The sequence below is a fragment of the Anser anser genome (genome assembly GCF_964211835.1).
Source record: "Anser anser genome assembly, chromosome: 1".
Lineage (NCBI taxonomy): Eukaryota > Metazoa > Chordata > Aves > Anseriformes > Anatidae > Anser > Anser anser.
The window spans coordinates 48,890,341-48,912,934 of NC_139720.1; the positions used below are offsets into that span (position 1 = coordinate 48,890,341).

The 22,594-nt window shown below is 39.3% G+C and overlaps 1 protein-coding gene across 4 annotated transcripts in view; it reads left to right on the forward strand.

Annotated features, from left to right (window-relative positions):
* The window catches only part of EEA1 (early endosome antigen 1), a 77,406-nt gene that overhangs the window by 2,361 nt on the left and 52,451 nt on the right, over window positions 1-22,594 (forward strand). For 2 of the 4 annotated variants that reach the window (XM_083825951.1, XM_083825950.1), the window contains exons 2-4: window positions 5,604-5,696; window positions 8,644-8,766; window positions 19,127-19,254. In XM_083825951.1, coding sequence (XP_083682077.1) covers window positions 5,604-5,696; window positions 8,644-8,766; window positions 19,127-19,254 — 344 coding nt within the window. The remainder of the gene's footprint in view (window positions 1-5,603; window positions 5,697-8,643; window positions 8,767-19,126; window positions 19,255-22,594) is intronic. The other 2 variants (XM_083825953.1, XM_083825952.1) reach the window with 1 other exon arrangement.

The window sequence follows — 22,594 nt, forward strand, 5'->3', positions numbered from 1 at the left end:
AGGCAGTGATTTGAAAGCCAGAGGATCCTCCTCTTGGTCCTCACTTGTGTGTCATTAATGTAACTGGCTGAAAGAGAAAAAAACAAATCCTTGAAAAACCAATCCTTGCAGTCACTGAAACATAGTGTCGTATATAAGTCTTTGGTTTATTATTTGCTTGTAGGCAACAGGTAAACTTCTCCCTTACGTTTCTCTTTATAGTTCAGAGATTGGCATCAAGCTGGAAAGGAGGAAGACAAAAACTAATAAGATGCTGTTTGTAGTTTCAGTCACTTACTTGACATTCTGGTTCCTGATGTTTTGAAACATCATATACTTCTTTTTACATTCTTCCTGTTGCCTGCTGACCTTTTTATTTCCTCCACAGTTGTAATTTTTGTTTTTAGAAGAATAACCTCAGTAACTTGGGCATATTTCTAAAACAGAAAGTATTATGTACTTGTTACTACTGAACATCACTCAATTTCTTTTTGAAGTTAGTATCTCAATGCTGTCTTGAACCAGGTCCTCCTTTTACGTCCTTTCCCTGCAGGCTCTTCCTACATTTTATGTGTTTTCAATGTAATATCTTAAAGATCCATCTGTTCTGTGTGTTTGCACTGTAAAAAAAAGTCTAGGAAAAAGGTAGTCTTTCCTGAAAGAGATCTGTGTGGAATGACTGACAGACAACTTTCCTGTCCAGATATTTTGATTTTTATCAGCCCTACTTACACGTATTCCCTGGAGAGCTGTCTGATTATGTTCAGCTCCAAAGGCCCTGTGTGGCCAGTGCTTCCCCTCCCAGTTGTTCGTTTACTGGTGGAGCTGGTGACTGCTGCCTCTGGTCTGCTGAAGGAGAGAGCAGAGCCCACTTCTTAAATTCACCAGATAACCAAAACTTGGATGGGGGCGAGCATTTCTATAGGGAGGGTGCATTTATTTTCAGTTGGTGGAAAACTAATTACTTTGGCCTTCTTCTCAGCTGTCCTCCCAGCTCTCGTTTTGTGGTGAAGTATGCCTCTGTTGGGCCAGCGTGACTACTGTTTATGTTAGTTTTTGCCTTAATTCTTTGTGTTTAGCAGGCTATCTGTACCTGTTAGCCACTGTGCTGTGTTTGCGTGTTAAGATGCTTTTGTTCTGTTTGTAACACTGCTTGGTACGCTTAGGTTCTAGGCAGGTTTTGCAGGCGTTTCCGTATCTCAAGTAGCACGGTTGCCTTTTCTCTTGCTCCATCCTCAGGACTGGAGATATTGACGTGTCCGGGGTGCACTGAATCTCATACAGTGCCTATAATTCTCTTTGTTACGTTTATAATTACAGGGCTGGCGTGTTTCCTTGGGTGGGCGCTGAGCCGTGGCTGTGCCGGTGCCCTCGCGCAGGGTGGCGGGGAGGCCTGTGCCTCCCCTGGGCGTGAGGCCTGCTCCGTGGGACCGGTCAGGCGGTGGCGAGGGGAAGGCTTCGTGCCCCCCGAGCGTGGGAGGCCTTGCCTTTAACGCAGCCGAAAAACAGCTGTCACGCTTCCGAAGAAGTAAACACTACTACTGTTCCGTACCACAGTGTACTCTGACTCTGGCACGCGTGCTAATTACTTCTAAGTGACGGTGTTATCAGGTGTGCTTAATTAGATTTACAGTGTTTCCAGAGCTGAAAATCTCGTAGGGAGGCCTTGAAAAGATGTTGACTGCAGAACATTATTTTGAAGTGTGAAGTAGAATCTATCCAAATAATAAAAAAAAAAAATTACTGGGAAGCTCCTGCAGAGAAAGAAAATATTTTGAGTTTGTTTGGGCTAAAGTGTCTTTAAGGACAGACAAGAGCAAAACAGAGGGATGAAAAATGCACTGAAAGTTGTTTAATACCAAAGGCTTTGGCTGTCTTATCTTTTTGTTCTTGCATCTTGCTAGTTGCTTCAAGACCTTAATAAGTTTGGGCAGTAATACCCTTATGTAGTATTTAAACCTGTGTTGGAAAAACTGTATAAATCTATATTTGTTAAGGCATTCTTGAGGCTTAACGTATTTTTCAAAGGTTTAATTTATTCTGAATTTAAAACTGCTGAAAGAGCTTCACAAGTGAATGGAGCGTAGCTATAGACAGATAAATGACTGTGCAAAAATGAGATGGTAGAGATCCATATTTATACTCTGTCATTTTAATGTATTAACTCAACTCATTCATTATATAATTTTCTATTCCTTTACAGAAAACAAGCTGCACTCGTCTTGCTTTCTGTTGTTAATGATGTTTCTTTATATTAGCTTGCAGTTTGGGAAAACACAGAGAACAACATTATGAAGTTTAGCATGTCATTTCCACAGCTATAGCACTACCAGTAGAAATGCATGCTTCTCAGCAAAATAAACAGAACTTGGACAACTAGGAAAGAAATGTGTTGGGTTAGAGACTAATTTTGTGTCAGTCTTTCAACTCCATGCGTGGCTTTAGGGATCAAATGTTAGTTACGTTAAAATACATATACAGAAGCCTGTGTAATTCATAACTCATTTTTCTGCTCCCCTATATAGCCCAGAGCTTTATTAAGTAAAGAATAAGAAAGGTAACTGAAAACAGAGAGCATCATTCTGAGTGTTTCCCTAGTTCACAAAGTCTGCACCCCATGTGGTATGTTGTTCAATGTGTTATTTATTTTTTTAATGGAACGTGGTATGGCAGTGGTGTGGGAGCCAAGCTTAAACACGTTTCTGAACATATTTAGTCATGGGGTGCTCAATAGAAGGAAAATCAGTCCCGATGTTTCAATCCTCCCATTCTTTATTTGTCTGTTGAAGGACGTTTAAATTACAGTACAGCTTTAAAGGATAAGTTAGTTGCATTTATGGTCTTGGTCTCCATAACATCCTTCCAAATTTGTATTAAATTTTTCTTGACAGTTTGTATTACTTATCAGATGGATGCTGTGGTGCCTTTCTCCTGATGTGGAAAGGTACTTAATGACCTTTTTCCTTCCCACCCTTCTTTCTTGTGCATGCCACTCAAGAGAAGTGTACTAACCTTTCTAAATCTAGCTTTGAATCATTCTTTCTGTTTTAAAATGAGCATGTTGTGTTTTTTTTTAAGCATTAAAAGGATTTTACTAGGTACTGTTTAGTAATTTCTGTCTCTCATACTACATCTAATCAGACAAACCATGCTGCGCCTTTTAGTGTGATTATAGCATGTCTGAGGTGTTTCATAAAGCAAGTATTTTAATCAACCTTGTAGTAATAATACTGTAATATAACATCTTTCATCCTGAAGGTTGTAATAATCTCTAATTTGTAGTGCTAAAACTAGCAGAACTTAATATGCAAATCTCATTGTGAAACGCAGTTCTGTCACGTGATAGCTGATGAACTACGTGCTATAGTGTTGTATAAGAAGTTACAATATAAAGCGAAGAAAATGTTGTTCTTCTGTCTTAGTTGTCACGGAAGGTTCTTGGTTTTGGGAAGAAATGATTCATTCACTATACTGAAAGCGTGCTGTCAGGTATTGCAAAAGCAGAGAGATATTCTGCCTGCCTCAATAGACGGTCAGACCATCTGTTACTCTCATTGTCCAGGGAAACTTTTATTCAGTTTCCCTCTTCTGCTGTCCGAGGCTAGGTATGTGAAGGTATATTCTTCAGTTTTTGGAACTGAAGAGTGGAGCTAAAGGCTTCCATTTGTTGTAAAGGATTATTGCAGAAGTGCATAGCTGTTAATGCTGACGCTTTCTCATCCCATTTCTACTTGTGGATGTAGATATTGGGACAGATAGGGGTTCAATTTCTCAGCTTTCTGGGGGACTGAGGATCCTTTGTAGCTAATTGCCATACAAAATCCTTTTTATCATGCTCGGGTTTTTAAAGCCTTTTGAAAAATTCCTATCAATAAGAAACTGCTTCTGATGTCTTGAAATTTCAGCTCCCTTATGGAGGAAAGCTGTGGCACCTGACTTAGTCATGTTCGTTTATGTAGACGTGTATATACATCCTCTTTGGATTCGTTGTCCTCGCACAACATGGGTTCACAAATGCGGTCCAACCTCCTGCTGTGGGCAGGCTTGGCCACGAGGTCAGAGCGGGCCGCTAAGGCCTGTCCTCACTGTGAAGAAACTTTTTCTTACCTTGAGTGGGAACCTCCCATTTCAGTGATGACCCCAGGAAAGACCAGAATGAGGAGAGATGTTCTCATCGTTACTGTCACTAGCTCCCGATAGCTTGCTTTTGTCACCCCTGCTCACTTCCCTTTAGTCAGTCTATGGAGCCGTTCTAAAATCTAACAGTATCTCACTGGGTATGAAGTCCATAATCAGCAAACTTGACCTTTTTATTATGTTTGTTTGATTACAAGGCTGTAGTCTTTATAAGAGTTGAAAAATAGAACCTTCTTTACAAAACACAACAGGAAAATGTACCTCAGTTTCCAAGTACGGAAAAGCTTTCGTGTTGTACGTATGTTGTAAATCAGACTGATTTGTCTGAAAAGAAGGGATATATTCAAGAAAGAAAATCCTAAAACAAAATTTTGGAGACACCAAGATTTAGAAACTAAAACTATTTATCAAATTCTGTTCCTCTGTCTGTGGATATCAATCTCAATATTTAAAATTCTATGTCTTTAATCCCCCTACATTAAATTAGAAGTTCCTTTATAACATTACATGTATTTCCAGATGGGCTGGAAATGCTGAAGTGGCATTACTTCATCCCATTTTCAGTTGTCATCGTGGAATTAGATAATGAACTTTTGTTCTTTGTAGAAACTAGGATTGAGTATCAGTATTAAGATAATTTATTTGCCAATGTTTGCTTTACGAATGCTAAATCTTCTGTCATTGGTCAAGCGGTGGAGTTGTGGAGATGAGTAAGAGAAGTTAAACTTAATTTAAAACAAAGTTAGATTTAAATAAGGTTTATAAGCAGTGATCCATCCATCCAATTTTTGAATCAAGTAGTATTTCAAATTTATCTGGAATTTATTTTCTCTAAGTCCATGGTTTCAATCAGTAATGTTTTAATTTCCAGCATATTCACGGGAATTTATTTTTGTAGGTTGTCTTACTGATAATGTGGTTTAACTTAACCATAAGCTTGATGCTTGATTTTTTTTTTTCTACTTCAAATTACAGTACTAGTGTACCTTCATGTCTATTTATCATACCAGCAGAGTTCTTGCTCTTTAATTTTCTTTAGTTTTTTTGTCTTTGAGGTTGTAGATAAGTTGTCAAGAAGGCAGTATGATATTGCCGCTTCTGAAAATGTTTAGTTTGTAATTTCTGGTGTTCTGTTCGATAGAGAGACCTAATTTAACATCAGAATGAGTGATGTAAGGGCAGACTTTAGCTTAATTCTTTGTTTTGTGTTGAGCGTTCATAAGAGGAAGTGAGTTAAAATCCTGGCCTTTGCATTTGGTGTCTTCTTGTTGTATGATATATTGAGAGTCTTGGATAAAAGCTTTGTTGAAGTGTTGCACTGAAAATTAGCTAATTGGTTTGTCAGCTTGTTCATTTCATTACTTTTGTGGAGGGAAAATACTTCTCTGTTTTAGTAAATAGAAGAGAGGCTTTTCCACAAGTTGCATACCATGCTTTGTTAAACGCAGTCGGCAGACATTCATCTTCCCCTCCCCTTTCTCTTCCAGACTCCAGGCAGAGTTGGGTCTCAGAGCTCTGATTCTGATTCATCTGCCGCACCAGGAAATGCTGTGGATGTGAACAATGAAGGCTCCTCCGAGGTACTGTGCGCTGACGTGGAATTGGAGTTGTAAACCTTGTTTCTCGGGTCCACAAAGTTGCTGGGCATTCCTTTTGATGCCATACCTCAATAACAGCTGTATGAAGTAAATACTAGCACGTGTCATTGCCTAAGAATAGGTCCTTGTTTAAATAAAAAGTGAGGATAGATGACATAAATGTGTGACTTTTGATTAAATTTATCTAAATGGTCACAAGCAATCTTTCCTGTAATCATAGAGATGAATTATTAAAATTAAAAGCAAGGAGACATCAGCTTAACACTCCTCATTTATAAATGTTTTATGAGTTTGGAAAAACAAGGCTCAACATTTTTACACGCTTATAATTCCTTTTCACCTTGCTTGTGCTAGCTGTAATGTATATTGGAAATTTCCTTCTCCATATGAAATATCAAATGTGTTGATTTTTGTCTGGTTTTCATTTCAAAAAGCTACCAGTTGCAAGTCCAGTCTATTTTTTAATGTGTTGTATGCCACGCTTAGCCAGCAGAATAAGTTGTTCTTCTTGCTTCAATCCGATATTACGATGTCTTTAGATTTACAGTGTTGTCAAATATTAACTTTTAAAAATGCAAGCTGACTTCACTGGCTGTTGAAGCTATTTTGTGCTAACACAGCTTGATTACCTGGCTTGCAAATGTGTATCAAGCTTGGCATACAAATGCAGTGCAAGGTTAATTACTCCTATTACAGCATTAAAGGGAGCAAAGTGCTCTTTCTTACACCGAATGAAGTGTGTGATGATTCAAATACTCCTATGTCTGTTACGATAAGTGATAAGAGAACTTTTCACTGTACTGTTTAAAATCCTAATTGCCTTCCATCTGTGCATCTGCTTATTTCTTAGTTCTCAAAGCCGTATTACAGTCAGTATAATCAGACGTTCATTAATTTCTTGCTGCATGTTATACATGTAGTGCATTTGCGAGTTCAATTCTAGTTTGTATGCATATTTACACTGTCCCTGAAGCAAATAAATCTTCTTAATTTACAGACTAAAATCTCATTACTTTCATAGTTAACTATGGCATAAAAATATGCAATGAGATGACTGTTTCTTTCCAAAGTTTGACTAAAATTGCACAGTTCTGTTAACATGAATGTAATATCACTGGCTGTACAGCTGGTGGGTGTCACAAGGTACCTCAGTACTAATGTGGGGTTATCTTCTTGACGTAGGACGTGCTTTAAAAGTGTTGTTGTGCCTGCACTACTACACCATTAGTTTTTCTTGCTACTGAGCTGAAACTCAAGTCAGGCCAAAGGCTGCCGTGTCACTTTTGGTTGATACTACATAACATATTAAAAAGTATTTTTTAGTTGTCAATACTTCCACCATCTGCTGCATTAGTTACAAGTAGGGTGTTCTCTTTAGCACACAATTTCAAAATCTGTTTGAAGCTGAATTCCGAAGCTGGTGATGGTTTCTTATTCTCCTGAGATTCATGCATTTTGGCATGCAACTTGAGCCTTTCTCTTGGCCTTCCTTTTCCTGTGCAGCTGGCCTAGGATGTTCTCTTTCAGAGAACTTTCTCTCCAAAAGCACCTTAGCCAGGCTTTGCAGAATGTTTTCTGTCCTTCATATAGTTACAATCCCACCTGGTTCTCCAGTATTACATAAAACCAGAAATCTAGTTGACTTGTTTTCATTCCAATTTCTTAACTAGATTTTCTGATTTGTATTTCTGTAAGATTCAAAGGGAGAATAATTATTAAATCTGGGTAGATTCTCAGGCTTCCTACTCCCTTCAAACCTGGTTGAAATCAATCCTGACTTTTGAGAGTTGTAGTACAAAACAAAAGGAGTGAGGAAGATTGGTTAAATTCAAACTGTTTATTGCTCAACAAGAGAGGAAAGCTCATTTTAGTCCCTTCTGGGGCTATTATGTCACACCTGGACCTGTAATTAGCTCTGGATATGTATTTTATTCACTATGCAGTCTAAGAAGGAAAAGTTTGAGCCTCTTCTTTCTTTGTACCTTAGGTCCCAGCGCAACTCCATCTGCAGTGAAGGGTTGCTAAATATTGCATGTTTGCAGTCCACCTGTGGTGTACGCTTTTGTTAGTAGATACCATGGCTGCATTGGTTAGACAGATCTGTCACAGACCTCCTTTGTGGACGTGCACCTCTGCAGGGGCTGTGTTCAGGCCATTCTGTCTGCCCCTGCAGTGGTCTGCCGAGGAGGTGCAGGCATCCTGCAGCCAGCAGTGTGGACACAGACCCAGAGCATGTTATGCTACACCCAGCTTTTTCCAGGTGGTTAAGGATGTTTCTTGAGGATCTAAAGCTGCTGTTCTTCAGAATCTCATTTAACTTCTGGCTTTGGTGAATCCCTGGTTGAGTATGCTTAATCTCCACCCCCCTCTTTTTCTTTTTTTAATTCTACCAAGAAAGATGCTTCTTTTTCCCTAAGTGGGAATGCCAGTTGGGCACGCGGTTGCACTAGCACCTATGCCTCTTCTGCTGTAAATTTGCTTATTAATTTACAGAGGTATTTCTGCAGTCTTGATGGACCATCCTGGTCTCTTTCTGTCACGCATCTGAAAATGCCTGTGGGAAACTGCATGATGGATCTGATCTGATGCCTGTAATGGTCCATTCATGATTTGTTACACTGCATGTTCCTCTGCCACATGAAGGGAGTCCCAAGGGTGTCTGGAAAACACTTAATAATATGCAGCATGGTACTAGCTTTTAAAGTGTGTTCTAGATTTATTTTCATGTTCTTAATAACTGCTCTTTCTTGTTTTTTTTTTCCGTGGTATTGATACGCAGTTTGCAAAAATTAACCTTCCAACGGGAAGTAGCTGCAGACTTTGCTTTTAGTGATTTTAAGAACTTTCAGCATAAGAATTTGAACATCATTTGATTCCAGATCTTTTTGTGTCTTTATTAGTTTCTTAAAGACCAATATACATTTCACAGGGCTTCATCTGTCCACTCTGTATGAAAGTGTGTGTAACTCCTACTGATCTGGCTGAACATTACCAGAATGAACACACTGGGACAGAAGGAAGACAGGAGCTTCGTGACCTTCCAGCTGTTACTGTGGGTCTTGTTTATTTTGTTTCAATAGCTTTGGTAATGGACTATTTTAAATGAACATACATCTTTTCTCATGGCTTGGATGTCAGCTTTTTTTTTTTTTTTAAGTGTGTTTTGTTTGATTCTTCACAGAAAAATAGTTGATCTCTTTGCAGGACTCAAAAGTATACATTCAGCAGAAGAATTCATTTATGTTTAGCCCTCTGGTTTACAGTTTTGTCTCACATGAAACATTTCAGTATTGGGAGACTCACATTCACTAATGTGTTCCTTTCAAACAGCTTTTACTTGTCTTTCTTGTAAATAAGGCTTGCATTATTTGATATACTTCATTTGATATACTAGAGTCAGTTTCATGATATAGTATTAGATCTTGTAAATCCTTTGTGAAAATACATGTTTTAAGCTTTTATTAGCTAACATTTTAAAGCAGATTTCTAGAGGGAGACAGATACGTTGCATAAAGGATGGAACTGAAGATAGGAATTTCAAAAATAGTTTAGAAGCTTCTCTTCTTGAACATTTTTAGATCCTTATAGGTACAACAACAACAACAAAACACCCACATCATACTGGAATTGTTCTATATCTCCAACAAAATGCAAAGGCTGTTTCTGTTAATAGACTGTAAGTAGTAGTGTGTTTCTAAATTCTTCCGCTTGTAGGTCGTAGAATGTAAAATAACAGCCTAAAGCCTTCAGCTATCTGATCTCCCCGCCTTGGGAACCTTCAGAGAGTAGATTTGACTTCTAAGGGCAGGCAACTTTCCATGCACCAAATGAGCCTGAAAGGACATAAAAATTGTTTCGCATTCCTTCTGATGATCTTACTTCTGAGTTTTGGAGTAAGTGTTTACTCGTAGTTGTATAAGCTAGGTGATTTTATTCTGTTTGTTGCTATATGCATATGCTAAGTAGTGCTTTTTTTTTCCAACCTAGAACCTAATGCGTATTTCTGCTTTATTTTTAAAGGGAAGACTTAAAAGTGTGGGACTTTATTCCCAAACATGCTGAACACCCTCATTACAGAGATTATCTCAAAGTCACCTGAGATCCCTTTTAAAGGACGAACTGTCACCTGTTAAAGTGAACAGGAGCTGTGGTAAAACTGGCAGCTGCTGCTCTCCAGGTGCACAGAGGGACTTCCTCATAGCCAGTAGAACTGGGAACTGGCTTCTGATTAACTCATCACCGCCACCTGTTGAAGCAAGGACCCTCTGTAGTGCTGTGTTTGCGGTCACATTGCTTTTATTTTGTCAATTTTCTGGTCACTATGCTAGTGCCTTAGTTGAATAAGCTGTCACTTACAGTGGCAGACTGTGGCGTTCCTGATGCAATGGTATCAATAGATAACGGGATGTGAGCCATTAGAGATGTCTTGGTTATCTGAAGAAATCATTCTTTCATTTAATCTGGGCTGTGTTTAAGATAGTTTTGGGAGTCGACTGTGGGTTCTTGCCCAATAAGAGTTTTTGTTTTGCCACCATCAGTTACTTGTCACATTACAACTTTTTAACCTGATAACATTTGTGTGTTAAGTGTAGCATGCGAAAGGCAAATTCAGTTGTTGCTAACTTTTGCTGTTTGCTGTTGCTAAAGCTGTATTACTTCAGTGATTTGATAAATATCTGGGAGAGGTGAGAAACAAAGAATGCTAATATGTAGGGAGTTATTTATCAGTTTCACCTTTATTATATCAGTGTTCGTAGAAACATTGAAAAATTGGGGCATTTGTTAATCATCATCAATGCTAGAATGTAAAATTGTAAATACTTGACTACTGAGAAGCTGGTGGTTTGTATTTGTTGATGGAAAATGATAGCTTGTATTTGCAACAAGCACATTCTGATCCTGAAACAGGAACACAACCAAGCTGTCATCCTTCATTGCATCTTTGCCATTCCTGAGGCAGCATCATAAGAAGAGTATAATCTGCTATCAGAGTCATCTTTTGTATCAGACCTATGAAACATTGCTGACTTCGGCTTACTCAGACTGATGTATGGCTTTGTGTGGCTTGTTGATACTCCTGTGAAAAGCTCAGGTACATTTTGCTGGAAACAGTGCTGAAGAAGCTCCTGATTTATTATTATTATTATTATTATTAATTTTTTTTTGCCAGTGCATTGTCCTCGAATATGGAGACAGGAAGCATCAGAATGCCAGTGTTTAATCTCACGTTGCGTGACCTGAAAAATGGCTAGTTGGTTGACAAAAGCATTAATTAGTACCTTAAAGTTTGCCTATTGCTTTCTTCGCTAACCTGTCTTTTGCTGATTCAGCCTCCCTGCTGATCAAAATTTTAGTAAGTCAGGCCGCTTGCCACTCTGTTCTCCTTGCCCTTCCCTCCCCTCCATCCTCCGTGCAAGGAGAGTTGGTGCCATTCTTCAGGCAGAGGTGTCCTCCCCTGGACCTTCTGAACGTGTCTGATGGCCTGCTGCGGGAAAGGATCCTCACTGCTCACCTGCAGCGTGATTTATGGTCTTTCCCTTAAATAGCTCTCTGTGCAGCCCTCATTTTTCAAACTAGGGATTGCTCCATATGATAACTGGTGAAAATAGCAGCGAAATACTTTTCCCCACTCCTCAAGCCCTGATGAAGCCTTACCCTAAAAGGTAAGGCCTACGCAGCTGCAGGAACAGGCACCATAACGTTGGCAAGTGTATTTGTCCATATATAGTCAGCTTGGCCAAACAAATTCCTTACGGAAGTGAAACACATCGCCACGTTCCCAAACAGGGACATTGTTCCCCAACTTTTATATATACACTGGAGCCACTAACAAAAGCCGTGTGGTTCGTTCTGTTTTGTTTTCTTTTTCCTAAAGGAATGATACATTTCTAAACTGTTTCCACCATTTCCTGACTGTCTATGTTGGATGTTCATGATGTTTAAACAGTAAACCAGTGAAGCTTGATTTCAGACTTCCCGGTTTCTCCAGGGGCATCCAGAAAACCGCTGTGTGGCACTTTTGCAGTGTTTAGGATATGCTGGCTGTTAATGTCTATTGTCTCAGCTACAATGCAGCTAAATCTAAGTCAGTTTTTAACTGTTCTTAGGTTGTTTTCATGACTTTCCAGATGCTTAGTAAATACACATTTCTTGGCTAATACAAGCAAAATATGACACTGTTTTCAGAAAAGGCTTTTTATAGCTCATTTGCCTGGAGTGTAAATTGGAAAACTAGTTGTGCAAGAATATGTTTTCTGTCTTTGAAAATACCTCATTCTTCTTGGTGTTTTTTTCTGCTTGTCTCTTATCTCAATTGATTACATATTCTTTTTTTATGGATGCCCTTGGAATGTTGCTTTTTTTTCCTTTTCCTTTTTTTTTTTTTTTTTCCACAGAGCATCGTATCAGTGCTTTCATGCTGATGTTATATTTTATCCTCTTTGGCTGCTCTTTCAGCTGCTTCTCCAATTAGGTTGCAGTTTTCACCTTGCTGGTACTTGTCTGCTTCGCACAGGAACAAAAATAATTGGCTGAGCTGCGTTACTACATTAATTTGCTGCAACATCTGAAGAATACTAAGAGAATGAAGAATCAGAGATACTGATTTGATTTGGCTTGGCCATTTCATACGACTTTATTTTAAGAAGTAGATAATCCACTGAATTTGAATTTCTAATTCATGACAAAATTGTAGTTTCGTATGTTGTGACAGAACTGTAATCCTACTCATCAATAGTAATAAAAACAGAAGCGAACAGAACTAGAGATTGTTTCTTTTCATGTCAAGAAGAATACAGACTCTTTTCTGGAAAGACATTGAGTCTGCAGTATGTTATAAAATAAACTGTAGCAAGGCACCCTTTTTCTTTTTGATCAGAAAGTTAAATACCTGGTTATAAAGTTGAAATGGATGGATCTTAATTTTATGGAATGTGACCTTTTAACCCGCTTTTCTAATAATTAGAGAGAGATGTCATCTTAGTGTGTATGTAAGCACAGTGGAAAGAGCTTTTTCTGGTAGAAGACAGGAAAAAATCTGTCAGTTTTATCTTCCTTTTAAGAATATATAAAAAGAATGACCTTATTTATTTATTCTTTAACTTAAAATACTTTATTTTTTGTCAGTATGTCAGACTTCTGAAATACATTACAGGTGTGGTCTTGCCCTTACTCTCTAGGCAGGCAGTTTAGATCGCCTCTGAGAACTTCCTGAGGATTCAGTTAATTGCTTCAATGTGTATTCAGGAAACAAAACCTAGAAACTACATGATACAGCTTTCAGCTCTGAAGCATTTTTGTCCTCTGGCCCTGAGTGTACACAGTTCCTAACCTTCTGTCCTGTAAAATGTTTCAGCCTTTAAATCACTGTGTAACTGGAGAATATCTGAATTTTAGTTGAGAGTTACATGTTTTCACTTAGCATTTAAGTAGTATCAGGGAAGGTTGTGGAGGTTCAGCTTCAGTGGAAAAACATGAATAGTGAATTTGGAATCTTTCCAAATAATTGGCACACTTAAAAACTAAAATCAGCTCCAGAAAGGTGTTTATGCCTCTGAGTACAAGAACAGGTTCTTGAATGTGCTGAAAAAGTTTTTAAACCTGCTGAACGTTATTCACAGCATCGGCTTGTCATACCAATACAGTTCTGAAAGTTGTTAATGTAAGTCTGAGTGCTGAGACGTTGGCAAACATAGACCATGACTGGGAGGTATTACAACTTTGGACTTGAATCACAGCTATCACTTTTTGTTCATGTGGCTCACTGTAAATAGGCTGTAGGCTTGAGTGCTGGCCCAGTATTTCTGGAAGGTCAAAGATGAAGTCCAGAAAACTCAAGTTTATGTAAACCAGAACCTGGTCATGTAAACGCCAAACATGCTAAAATATGTACTGGACTGAGCTGTTCCATAGTGTGTATGTAGTGGACTATCCACTCACCTTTTCCAAATTGGTAAAAGTAGCAATTATACTGCAATTCTATGGTGGTTTTTTTTTTTGGTTGTTATTGCTTATTTTTTGTTCACCACAGTACTTAAATATTTTCCAAGAAGAGTGTTTATGGAACAAAATTGACTTCTCAGTGGAAAATAGCAAAGTTCCTTGGTTCTTTAAGCTTGACTCATGACGTAATTGCTGGGATAAAAATGCAAGATGTTGCAGAAGTTGTGTTTACATTAACAAATAGAGCTCCACGTGCACAATTCCTTTTATATGGCTCTCTACCACAGGCAGCTGTAGATCAGCAGTAATTACAGCAACCATTTGTTTAGTTCTTTGCAGTATTAAAATGTGTTGGAGAACAGAAAGTTACCCCAATTTTAAAGAAAATGCTGAGGGAGCAGGGTAGCTATGTCTGTGACTTCCAAACTTAGCTAGAGTGCCTTCTCTCTTGTACTCCAACTCTTTAAGCAAATCTGAATTCCATTCTGTAAAAGCTGTTTTTGCCCATGGGACTGTCCCTCAAGAAGAGGTGGCTTCTTTTTGCCAGATAGCTCCAATTTTAATTTGTGATAAAGGAGCCTAGAGTAAAGTTTGCTGTATTTTCACTCATTGATTACAGATTTCATATTAGCTTTACAAAGACTACTTCAGTAAAACTCTGGGAGAAAAGAGCAGTTGGTAGAAGTTTAGATTTAGATTTAAGGCATATACATGTAGCTATTTCAAGCTCCAGTTATCAGTGATGTTATGCTGACCAGCTGATCAGCTGTTATGCTGACCCTACTTCCAATGTACACATTTGTTAGGTCACCTGATGAGTTTCTTGATCCATTAACTGTGTTGAATAGCTCTCCGTTGATGGTGATCGGAGAGTTGGACACCTCTGTGTAGATGTGTTGCTTTTTTTTTAAATTGCACGCTGAAACCTTCAGTTTGTTGAAAAATATTTTTGCATATCTTCAGTTTTCTTTGCTCCTGAGTAGGGAAAATATTGCTTATCTAAATGTGTTGTCACAGAACATAACTTCATGTTTAGATCAGGTTTGTGCAGAATGGTGAGGAAAAACATTTACAAGGTCATATTCTGAAAAGGCTGAAATTTTCAATTATATACTTTCACTTCCCTCTCTACTCAGTCCTACAGAGTGATACAAGAAGCCAGAGGAGCAGAATCCCTTCAGTCCTATGCATGCTGTTTTCTGTTACGTAAACTACTTCTGAATCAGTTCTAACAAGGCTGAGGGTTAGGAGGACTCCATGGCTGTCTGGAGTCACTCTGGCCATGTTCAGTGTGCCTACGAGTCTGTGCCCCAGCTCTTGCAGGGGAGTGTTTCTGTGTGGGAGGCCAAAGTTCTTCGAACAGCTAATTGCCCTGTAAGTTATATTGGTACAAAAAAAAAAAATATGGTAGCTCTTGTTGCAAGAGTTCCCTTCTAGTGTCACTTTGAGCATTCTGGCTTAGTTCCCCAGAAGTGCTCTATTAATGATTTGTAAAAATATTAATATTACCTGCAAGAAATTGTTTGCCTCGTATGTCTTTTAGGAGAGAGAAGCTTAACTTTATCAGGTCTGAAAGTAAATCTTAACTATTAGAAGATGTTTGTAGCTATTTTTCCCCTCTACAGGCTTGGCTATTAGTCTTTTTTGACAAAGGCAAATAAACGAGCATCTGGTACTTCCATGGATTTCAAGATCATTGGTAAAATTTGGCATTATAACCCAAGCTGAGACAAGACACCTTCCTATGCAATTTCTACGTTGCTATGCATTTCTACTGTTCCGCTCTGAATGAGCTCGTCTGTTTTGAAGTCCACGCTAAGGAAGACCTGTCCTGCAGAGAACAGAGTGATGCTGTGGAGGTGCTTGGTGCTATGCATGGCTCAGAAGCATCTGCCTGGAAGAGAAGCTTTTCCCTCTGAATCAGAAAATTGGGATTTGAAATTCAGTGCCTGTCGCATTCTCATTGTAGTGCCTTGACCACTAGGTCAGACGCTACTTTGAGCTCTAAGTTGTGTGCTGATTCCTAGTGGGCTGTTCATGCATGTATATGGTGTTTTCGTTTGGACTTCTTCTCTTTTCAATATTCTTGCTCTATCTTGCTTCAGAAGGTCTGCAGTGATCCTGAGAACTCTGTCCTGATGAAAGCTTGTGAATGTGGTGGTTTTGGTTTTATTTTTTCTTCTTCCTTAACCGACAGGTATCTGCAAAACATATTGGATTCAAAAAATTGTCACCTAGATTTATGTTTTATCTATTTATAAAAACAAAAAGCAACTAATCATCCTTTAACTTCTTTCGGGCTCTTTTCTCCCTACATAAAGCAAAAGATAAAGCCCAATTCGAAACATCAGTTAGGGATTTAAAACTTACGGTGCAGCACTGCAGGGGTTATAAGTGATATCTTTACTTTTATTAAATGAGGAATATTAAACGCCTTCCGCTTCTCTGTGACTGTGCCTTATGCAAAGTAACTCGTAAATGCGTTTCTAAATGAAATCTACCAAATATCTGTTGGCAAATACAACCTTCTGAAAACTGTAATTGTGCATGTTATGTGTGGCAGCTATCTTCTTCAAATTGGAAAAGAGTGCTCTGGTACTTGCTTGTTCCGCAAAGGAGCCTGTTAGTTAAGGAAGCCAAGTGGAGACTTACTGAAATGGAGACCTCCCTGCCCTCCCCTCCCCAGCAGTGGTGACCAGGGTACACCTCATGGTTGTAACTGTGCAATCTGCTCTTTATCCAAGACAAGACCTCACAACTTGATATAAATTCCTGGAAACTAACAAAAATGCATACAAGATTTAAGCATTTTGGACCATCAGTTTTTCTTCCCTTCCTCTTCCTTCTCACTCATTCATCTTTAATTTGGTGCAGTATACTTTTGCACGTTTTCAAGATACATTTCAAGACAATGCTGAGAAAGAGCTTTTTTATGGTTGCACTGAAAAAAAAAAAAAGAGACCCACCACCCCAGACAAGATGCTCACCTGGGGCTAACAGTTGCAGGCCCAGGAAAGCTGTATGCTGCTGCCTGTTGCTGGCGGGTACCCAGGGAGGTCCTGATGATTCTGGCTTTCTTACTGTAAAGAGAACTGAATTAACATTCAGATGTCAGCTCTGGCTTCAGCAGCATGACCAGCCTGCAAGAAGCAATCCAGGCCCGAGTATGTAGGCGTAAGGCTTTTCTGTGGGAGCTGGGGCGCGCGCAGCGGTAGGAGCTGGTGGTCTTGCCCACCCCAGCTCTGGAAGCAGGGGGAAGGTTGATGTCTTCCATCCTTCCCCAAGGCTGCCCTTTTGCAGAAGGGTAACATCATTCTCAGAGCTCGTGATTCACACCTGTAGGAGATGCTGTGTTGGCGTAAGGGCGTGTATGCGAGCCGTAGCCAGCGCCGACCCCAGCAGTGCCAGGCCCCTCAAAAGCGAGGCCAACCCCGGGTATGGCAGTGCCGGTGGAGCGGCCGGGGCGGGTGGGTGACACGCTCTGCCCATGGAAGGGGAAGGTGGCTCCTGGTATTAGGAGGTTCTGTTATTGTCTGGTGCCAGCAAGCCTGGCTCTGCAGAGCAGGAGCTCCCGTCCACCCCGGGGGCTCTCACTCGCAGCACGGTCCCTGGACAGCAACAGCTTTCCTCTGCCTCTGGCCCCTCGGCCCTGCAGTGGCTGCAGTCAGTTCTGCCTGCCTTTCTGGAAAATCTGGGGCTGGCTTTGCTTAATAACCAGACAAATGATCGATTGCTGTCCCCTTGGGCTAATTGCGAACATAACCTATTCTTTGCTCTTCTCCAGGGCCCCTCTTTCCACAGAATAAAACCCGACCACACACCAAAAAAAAAACCCACCATCCACCCCAAAACCAAACAAAGAAATGAACTTGCTGTTTAAGTGGAAAGAAATAAAGGGCAAAATGAAGGAGAGGACAGAGCAGTTTTCTACTCTCGTTCTTTCCAGATGCTCTTAATTGTGCAACAAAGAGTCTGCTTTTCTCTGAGAACTGCAGGCATTCCTGTCACTGGGAGACTAAACTGAATGCTGAAAATCGCTCGGTAGCCTTTCATCCAGAAGGATTCTGTTGCAGGGTCGCTGTATGAGACTGTCTGCTTTCACCTGCTAGTTAAAATACATTCCTTGCTCTTTTTGACCGCTCCTATGGTTCACTGCCACTGCTATTTGCCAGGAATTTCCTAGAATTTCCCTGTGGTACTTTCACTGCCGTCAGATAAATGTTATTGGGAACTTAGTACTTTAACCGTCTTTCTGTACCCGTGTTGGTATGTATGCCTATATGTAAGTTACTTGTTTAATCCGGAGTGAAACAATGCGGATCAATTCTGGAAATAAATAAATGTTTGTTCAAGGTAAATGCTTGTTGTCTGCTGATGGAGTATACTGTTCTCTTTAACAGAGTTGTGCTAAAATTAGTCTTTAAAATAATGTGCTGGATTTGACAAGCAGCTATATTTAATTATTAATTTCTGAAGCAGTAAATAAATAATAGCAGTTGTGAGGTCTCTGCTCAGTGCTCTGGAGCTTCAGCCACGTTTGAATTCCTGAACTTGACAGTTCTCTTGCAATAAATCCATGCCAATGTTTGGTTATTTAAGACTTAGCAACCAGGGGACCTTAATTTCACTTGCATGAAGTTCTCTTTACACAGTTTGGAATCATAAGGAGCCTTAAATGGGAGATTAAATTATTGGCTTGCACTCTGAAATTTCTTTGTTTTGTCACCATGGTGTATATTGGCTATGGTATAAGTGAGAATTAGTCTTGGAGTGGGCATGATAACCAAATGAGTGAAGAACCAAAACAAAATCCAGCCCTTAAAAGCAGGTGTAGGAGGTTGCTAGATAAAATGAGATGGATGAGACTTATGGTAAGTGTCAGTCTGGACACTCCACAAATATTTAGGGGTGTATAATAATAACTGTTTTCACTTGGCTGTCATTTAATGGGTGGAATGACGGTATTACTCTGATAAGTTTTTGCCTTGGTCAGCTTGTAGTAGGTATTTTGGAATGAAAGTGGATGACTTCAGCTTCTTTAGGCTGCTGAGATGTGATTTCCTTGAGATAGTATTTTTCTGAATTGCACTTACTAATTAATTATTTGTGATGTAAAAAGTGGTTCTTAATCTCCTGGTCTTTACTGAAATCAGTAGCCTAAACATGGTGGAAGTTGCAGTGCAGTCCTTCTAACTCCTTATTTTGCTAAATAAAGGCCTCATTACTAGTATGTAATGCTACTGGAAAAGAAAGCACTGAATAATGAAACATGAATTATTTAGGCATTTTCTAAATTTTTAATTGCCAAAGCTGCTATCAGAGCAGGAAAGAAATAGTATGAATCTTTTTAAAATAACAATTGTATCTGCTACCTTTTAGATGCATAAAAAGCACTTAAATTTGGGCAGGTGATGAAAAAAAATATTACTTCTCATCTCCTTTTTTTTCCTTTTCCCCCCTTTTTATAATAGGGCTTTATCTGTCCTCTCTGTATGAAGTCTCATGGATCAGCTGAGGAGCTGTTCAAGCACTATGAAGCGGTTCATAATTCTGGCATTGATTCAACTCATGGAGGAGAAGGTCATCTGTCACCGGAAAGGTGGAACACTACTCATTTGTGCATGTGCTTTTGTGTCAGTGTTGAGCTGCTTCTAATTACACTGAAGGCAGTATTAATTTGAACACTTAATTACGTACTGAAGTATTTAAATGTTCGTGTCCTATTTCCAACTATAATTAAAAAGCAGCTTGAAACTTCCATTGGTTGATATTAATCTGACAATAAATGAAAACCAGTTGTTTAGGTTTAAATTGTTAATTCAGTCATCTGTTTTTCATGCATCTGAGAATGTAGTGTAACAAACTGGAATGATTTTTAGGAGTGTGGCAGAAAAATACTGGTTTATCCTTATTTGCATCATAGAGCTGAAATTTCATCTTTTGAGCCTGGGGGGAGGACAACCCTGACTATACAGGAGAAACGTGATTTTGTCCCTTAGTGGTTAGAGTACTTACTGGGTAAAAATAACATCAGTTTCTGCGTGAATAGCTTCCCATATTACCTAGCTACCTGCAAATCTGAGAAGTCTCTGTGTCACTCAGTCCCCTTTCACGTTCCAGAAACTCCATCCTCATTTGCAGAAATTTTCTCTAGTTTATTTTGTTTAACTCTTTGGTCAAAAGCAAGCTGTTGAATGTATTCCTAGGAAACATATCAGACTGTTTTATTTCTGAGACCAGCAGACACTGATGAGATGAAATTTACTCTTAGTAGAACAGTTTAGAGTAGTCTGCCTGTGTTTGAGTAATCCCTCATGTTGGTATGGAGAACTTTTTCTTATGGGTAAAGTTTACACATGGTTCATTTTGCTTCCTGCTGGTTCTTTTTCTATTTGAGATTTATCGTGGATGGTTGTAAATGACAGTCCACATTGCTGTTTGGTCCCCCCTTCTCCCCTGGCTCTCTCTTTTGGTCTGTATGCAGCAGCGTCACAGTGAGCAGCTGACTGGCCTCATTCAGCAAACGGGGGTACCCACTTTAAAACCCTGCAAGGTATCCCCTACTAATGGAGCTGGCTTCCGCTGCTGCTGGGAAGTAAACCGTTCAAGTGTTTGTGACTAGTAGAAACGTGACCCAAAATGATAAATGATCACGCTGAAAAATACATGCATTCATTTAACTCGTGAAAGGTTGATACTTTGGTGAGAAAAGTGTGTGGAAGGCAATGTATTTCAGTTACTACCCAAGTGAAGATCCTTGTCTCCCCAGCGTTGTGCAGACCAAGCCAGTTAGACCCAGTGTTATCAGAGAGGTCTTGTCTTCATGCACGGATGGGCCCTTCCTCACGAGCTCTGTTCTTTTCCAGCTGCTGTAGGTTTCTGGCTGTACTCCCTGAAAAAGTAAATTGCTATGCTTTTTAAAGTGAGCATGCTGCAACCTAACTGTTAGAGGGGAGTAGAATTTTCTTATTTTTTTATTTTTTTTGCAGTGGTGCTGTTTTTATGATCGCTTTTATCCACTCTGTTCTCCAAATGTATGAAAAGCCAACAAGAAGTTATAAGATGTGGAGGATAGTTTGAAATAAAAGGAATTGTATAGCTTGGGGAGAACAAAAGAAATCGAAATTCAGGCTTTATATATGAGGAAATGGTATGGTACTAGCAGAGCTATTTTGGGTTTCCTGTGTGCACATTTACTCAAGAATGAGTATTTCTTCTTTGATTTAAATCTTTTCAAAGTGATATAACTTGGACCCAAAATAATACTTGTAGTAGAATAATAGCATTCACATGGGGGAATTATTGGTCATAACTATATTGTTTATATAGTTTATGAAAGATTTATTTTTATGCCTGCAAGTTTCCAATGTCAACCAGATGTTGGCTGGCGAAATATAATTTTTTTTTTTCTGACTCTTGACAGTTTAAGAACAAGTGGTTTTGTTTTCTCTCATATAATTGAAAAAGTGGACAAGGTCAGGGAGCTTGGATGGAATGAAGGGAGTCTGAGAGCTGTTGTGTAACACGAGCTATTTCTTCCTGTTAGAGTGGCATTTTTTAATGTTTCTCAGTTGCATGCCTGCTTGAGAAAGCTCTCATTCAACATAAACATATTTTTTCAATACTCAGAATACTGCATTAAAAAAGTATTCCAACCTGCAGCAGGGGGCCACTCTGCTAGTAGTCTAGCAGCAAAGTCTGCACATGATTCATAAACTAAATTTGGTCTGTGAAGTTCCTTATTTAGTCAAGAGAGAGACAGGTATGATGAATTACACTGTGTCCTCCCGGCCCACCTTCAGTTAAGTACTGTAACTAGGGCCAAGAATAAATCATGTAACTCCCCAGAGCTGCTGAGCTAGGTCACTGGACGGAGGCACCAGCGTTGCCATTTGGGAACAGAGAGCAGTGTAAGGAAAAGGCGACAGGGGTTTGCTGGATGGTGAGGAACAGATGTGCTGAGAAGAAGACAGAACTAACAGCACTAGCGGAAAGGGAGATTTGGTGAGGATTTGGATGGCAGTAAGAAAAACAAAGTTACAGTTCTAGAGTGATCCGTTACAATTTTTTTCTTCTTTCCTGTTCATTTTCTGCTGGGCAGTTAAGCCAAATTTAGGTTTTGTCTTATAAATGTCAAGCAAGACAGTGTTGGGAATATGGAGGCAACCATGGTAGAAGGGTGTTTCCTGTTTTTCCCCTTTCCTCCCCTTCTTCTTCCCATATATTATAAGCTATTTTTTGTACAGTTCAAAAACTTACGAAGAACAGAGCATATTAAATGGTTTAGTATTGCAGGTCTGGTATGTGTTCAGGCCAGGCTTTAACATAATTAACTGTTTCACCTGCCTGAGATTTCACTTCTAATCTGCTGTGTGACTATTAGCTGATTTACTTAATACTGGTGAGAAAGCTGCTCCTGCTTCTCCACCCCCAAGCAATGTATAGGTTTTGAGTTGCAGTTATACCTGTCTCATTAAAATTACATTTGTGAACCTCCAATTTATGTTGTGCAGGCCACATAATGTATACATAGCAGAAAATCTTCTGAAAAAAAACAACCCTCCCAATATCACGTCTTCATTTCACCATTAAAATTGGTCATTCTTGGAGTTTCTTTTTTGTTCATTCAAGTGAACGTATTTTGCTTGCTTCTTGGTGACCCTGACCTGTTGCTAATGTGAACTGTAGGTTGAGTCTATTCCTTCTCAGTTTAGCTAAGAAATAGCTTACTTTGTTTTGTTTTTCTCCAAAGTATGAGACAATTTAAAAGAATGCCTGTGGAGGATGGGATAATGCAGCACATGAACAATAAAACTGTACAGTGTAAAACAGAATATGTTGGTATTGACACCCACACATACATATTCTGTGTGCCCCTCAGTGATGCCACTGTACAAGCAATAGGAAAGGATATGTTTGCATGATTTTAATGACCTGTA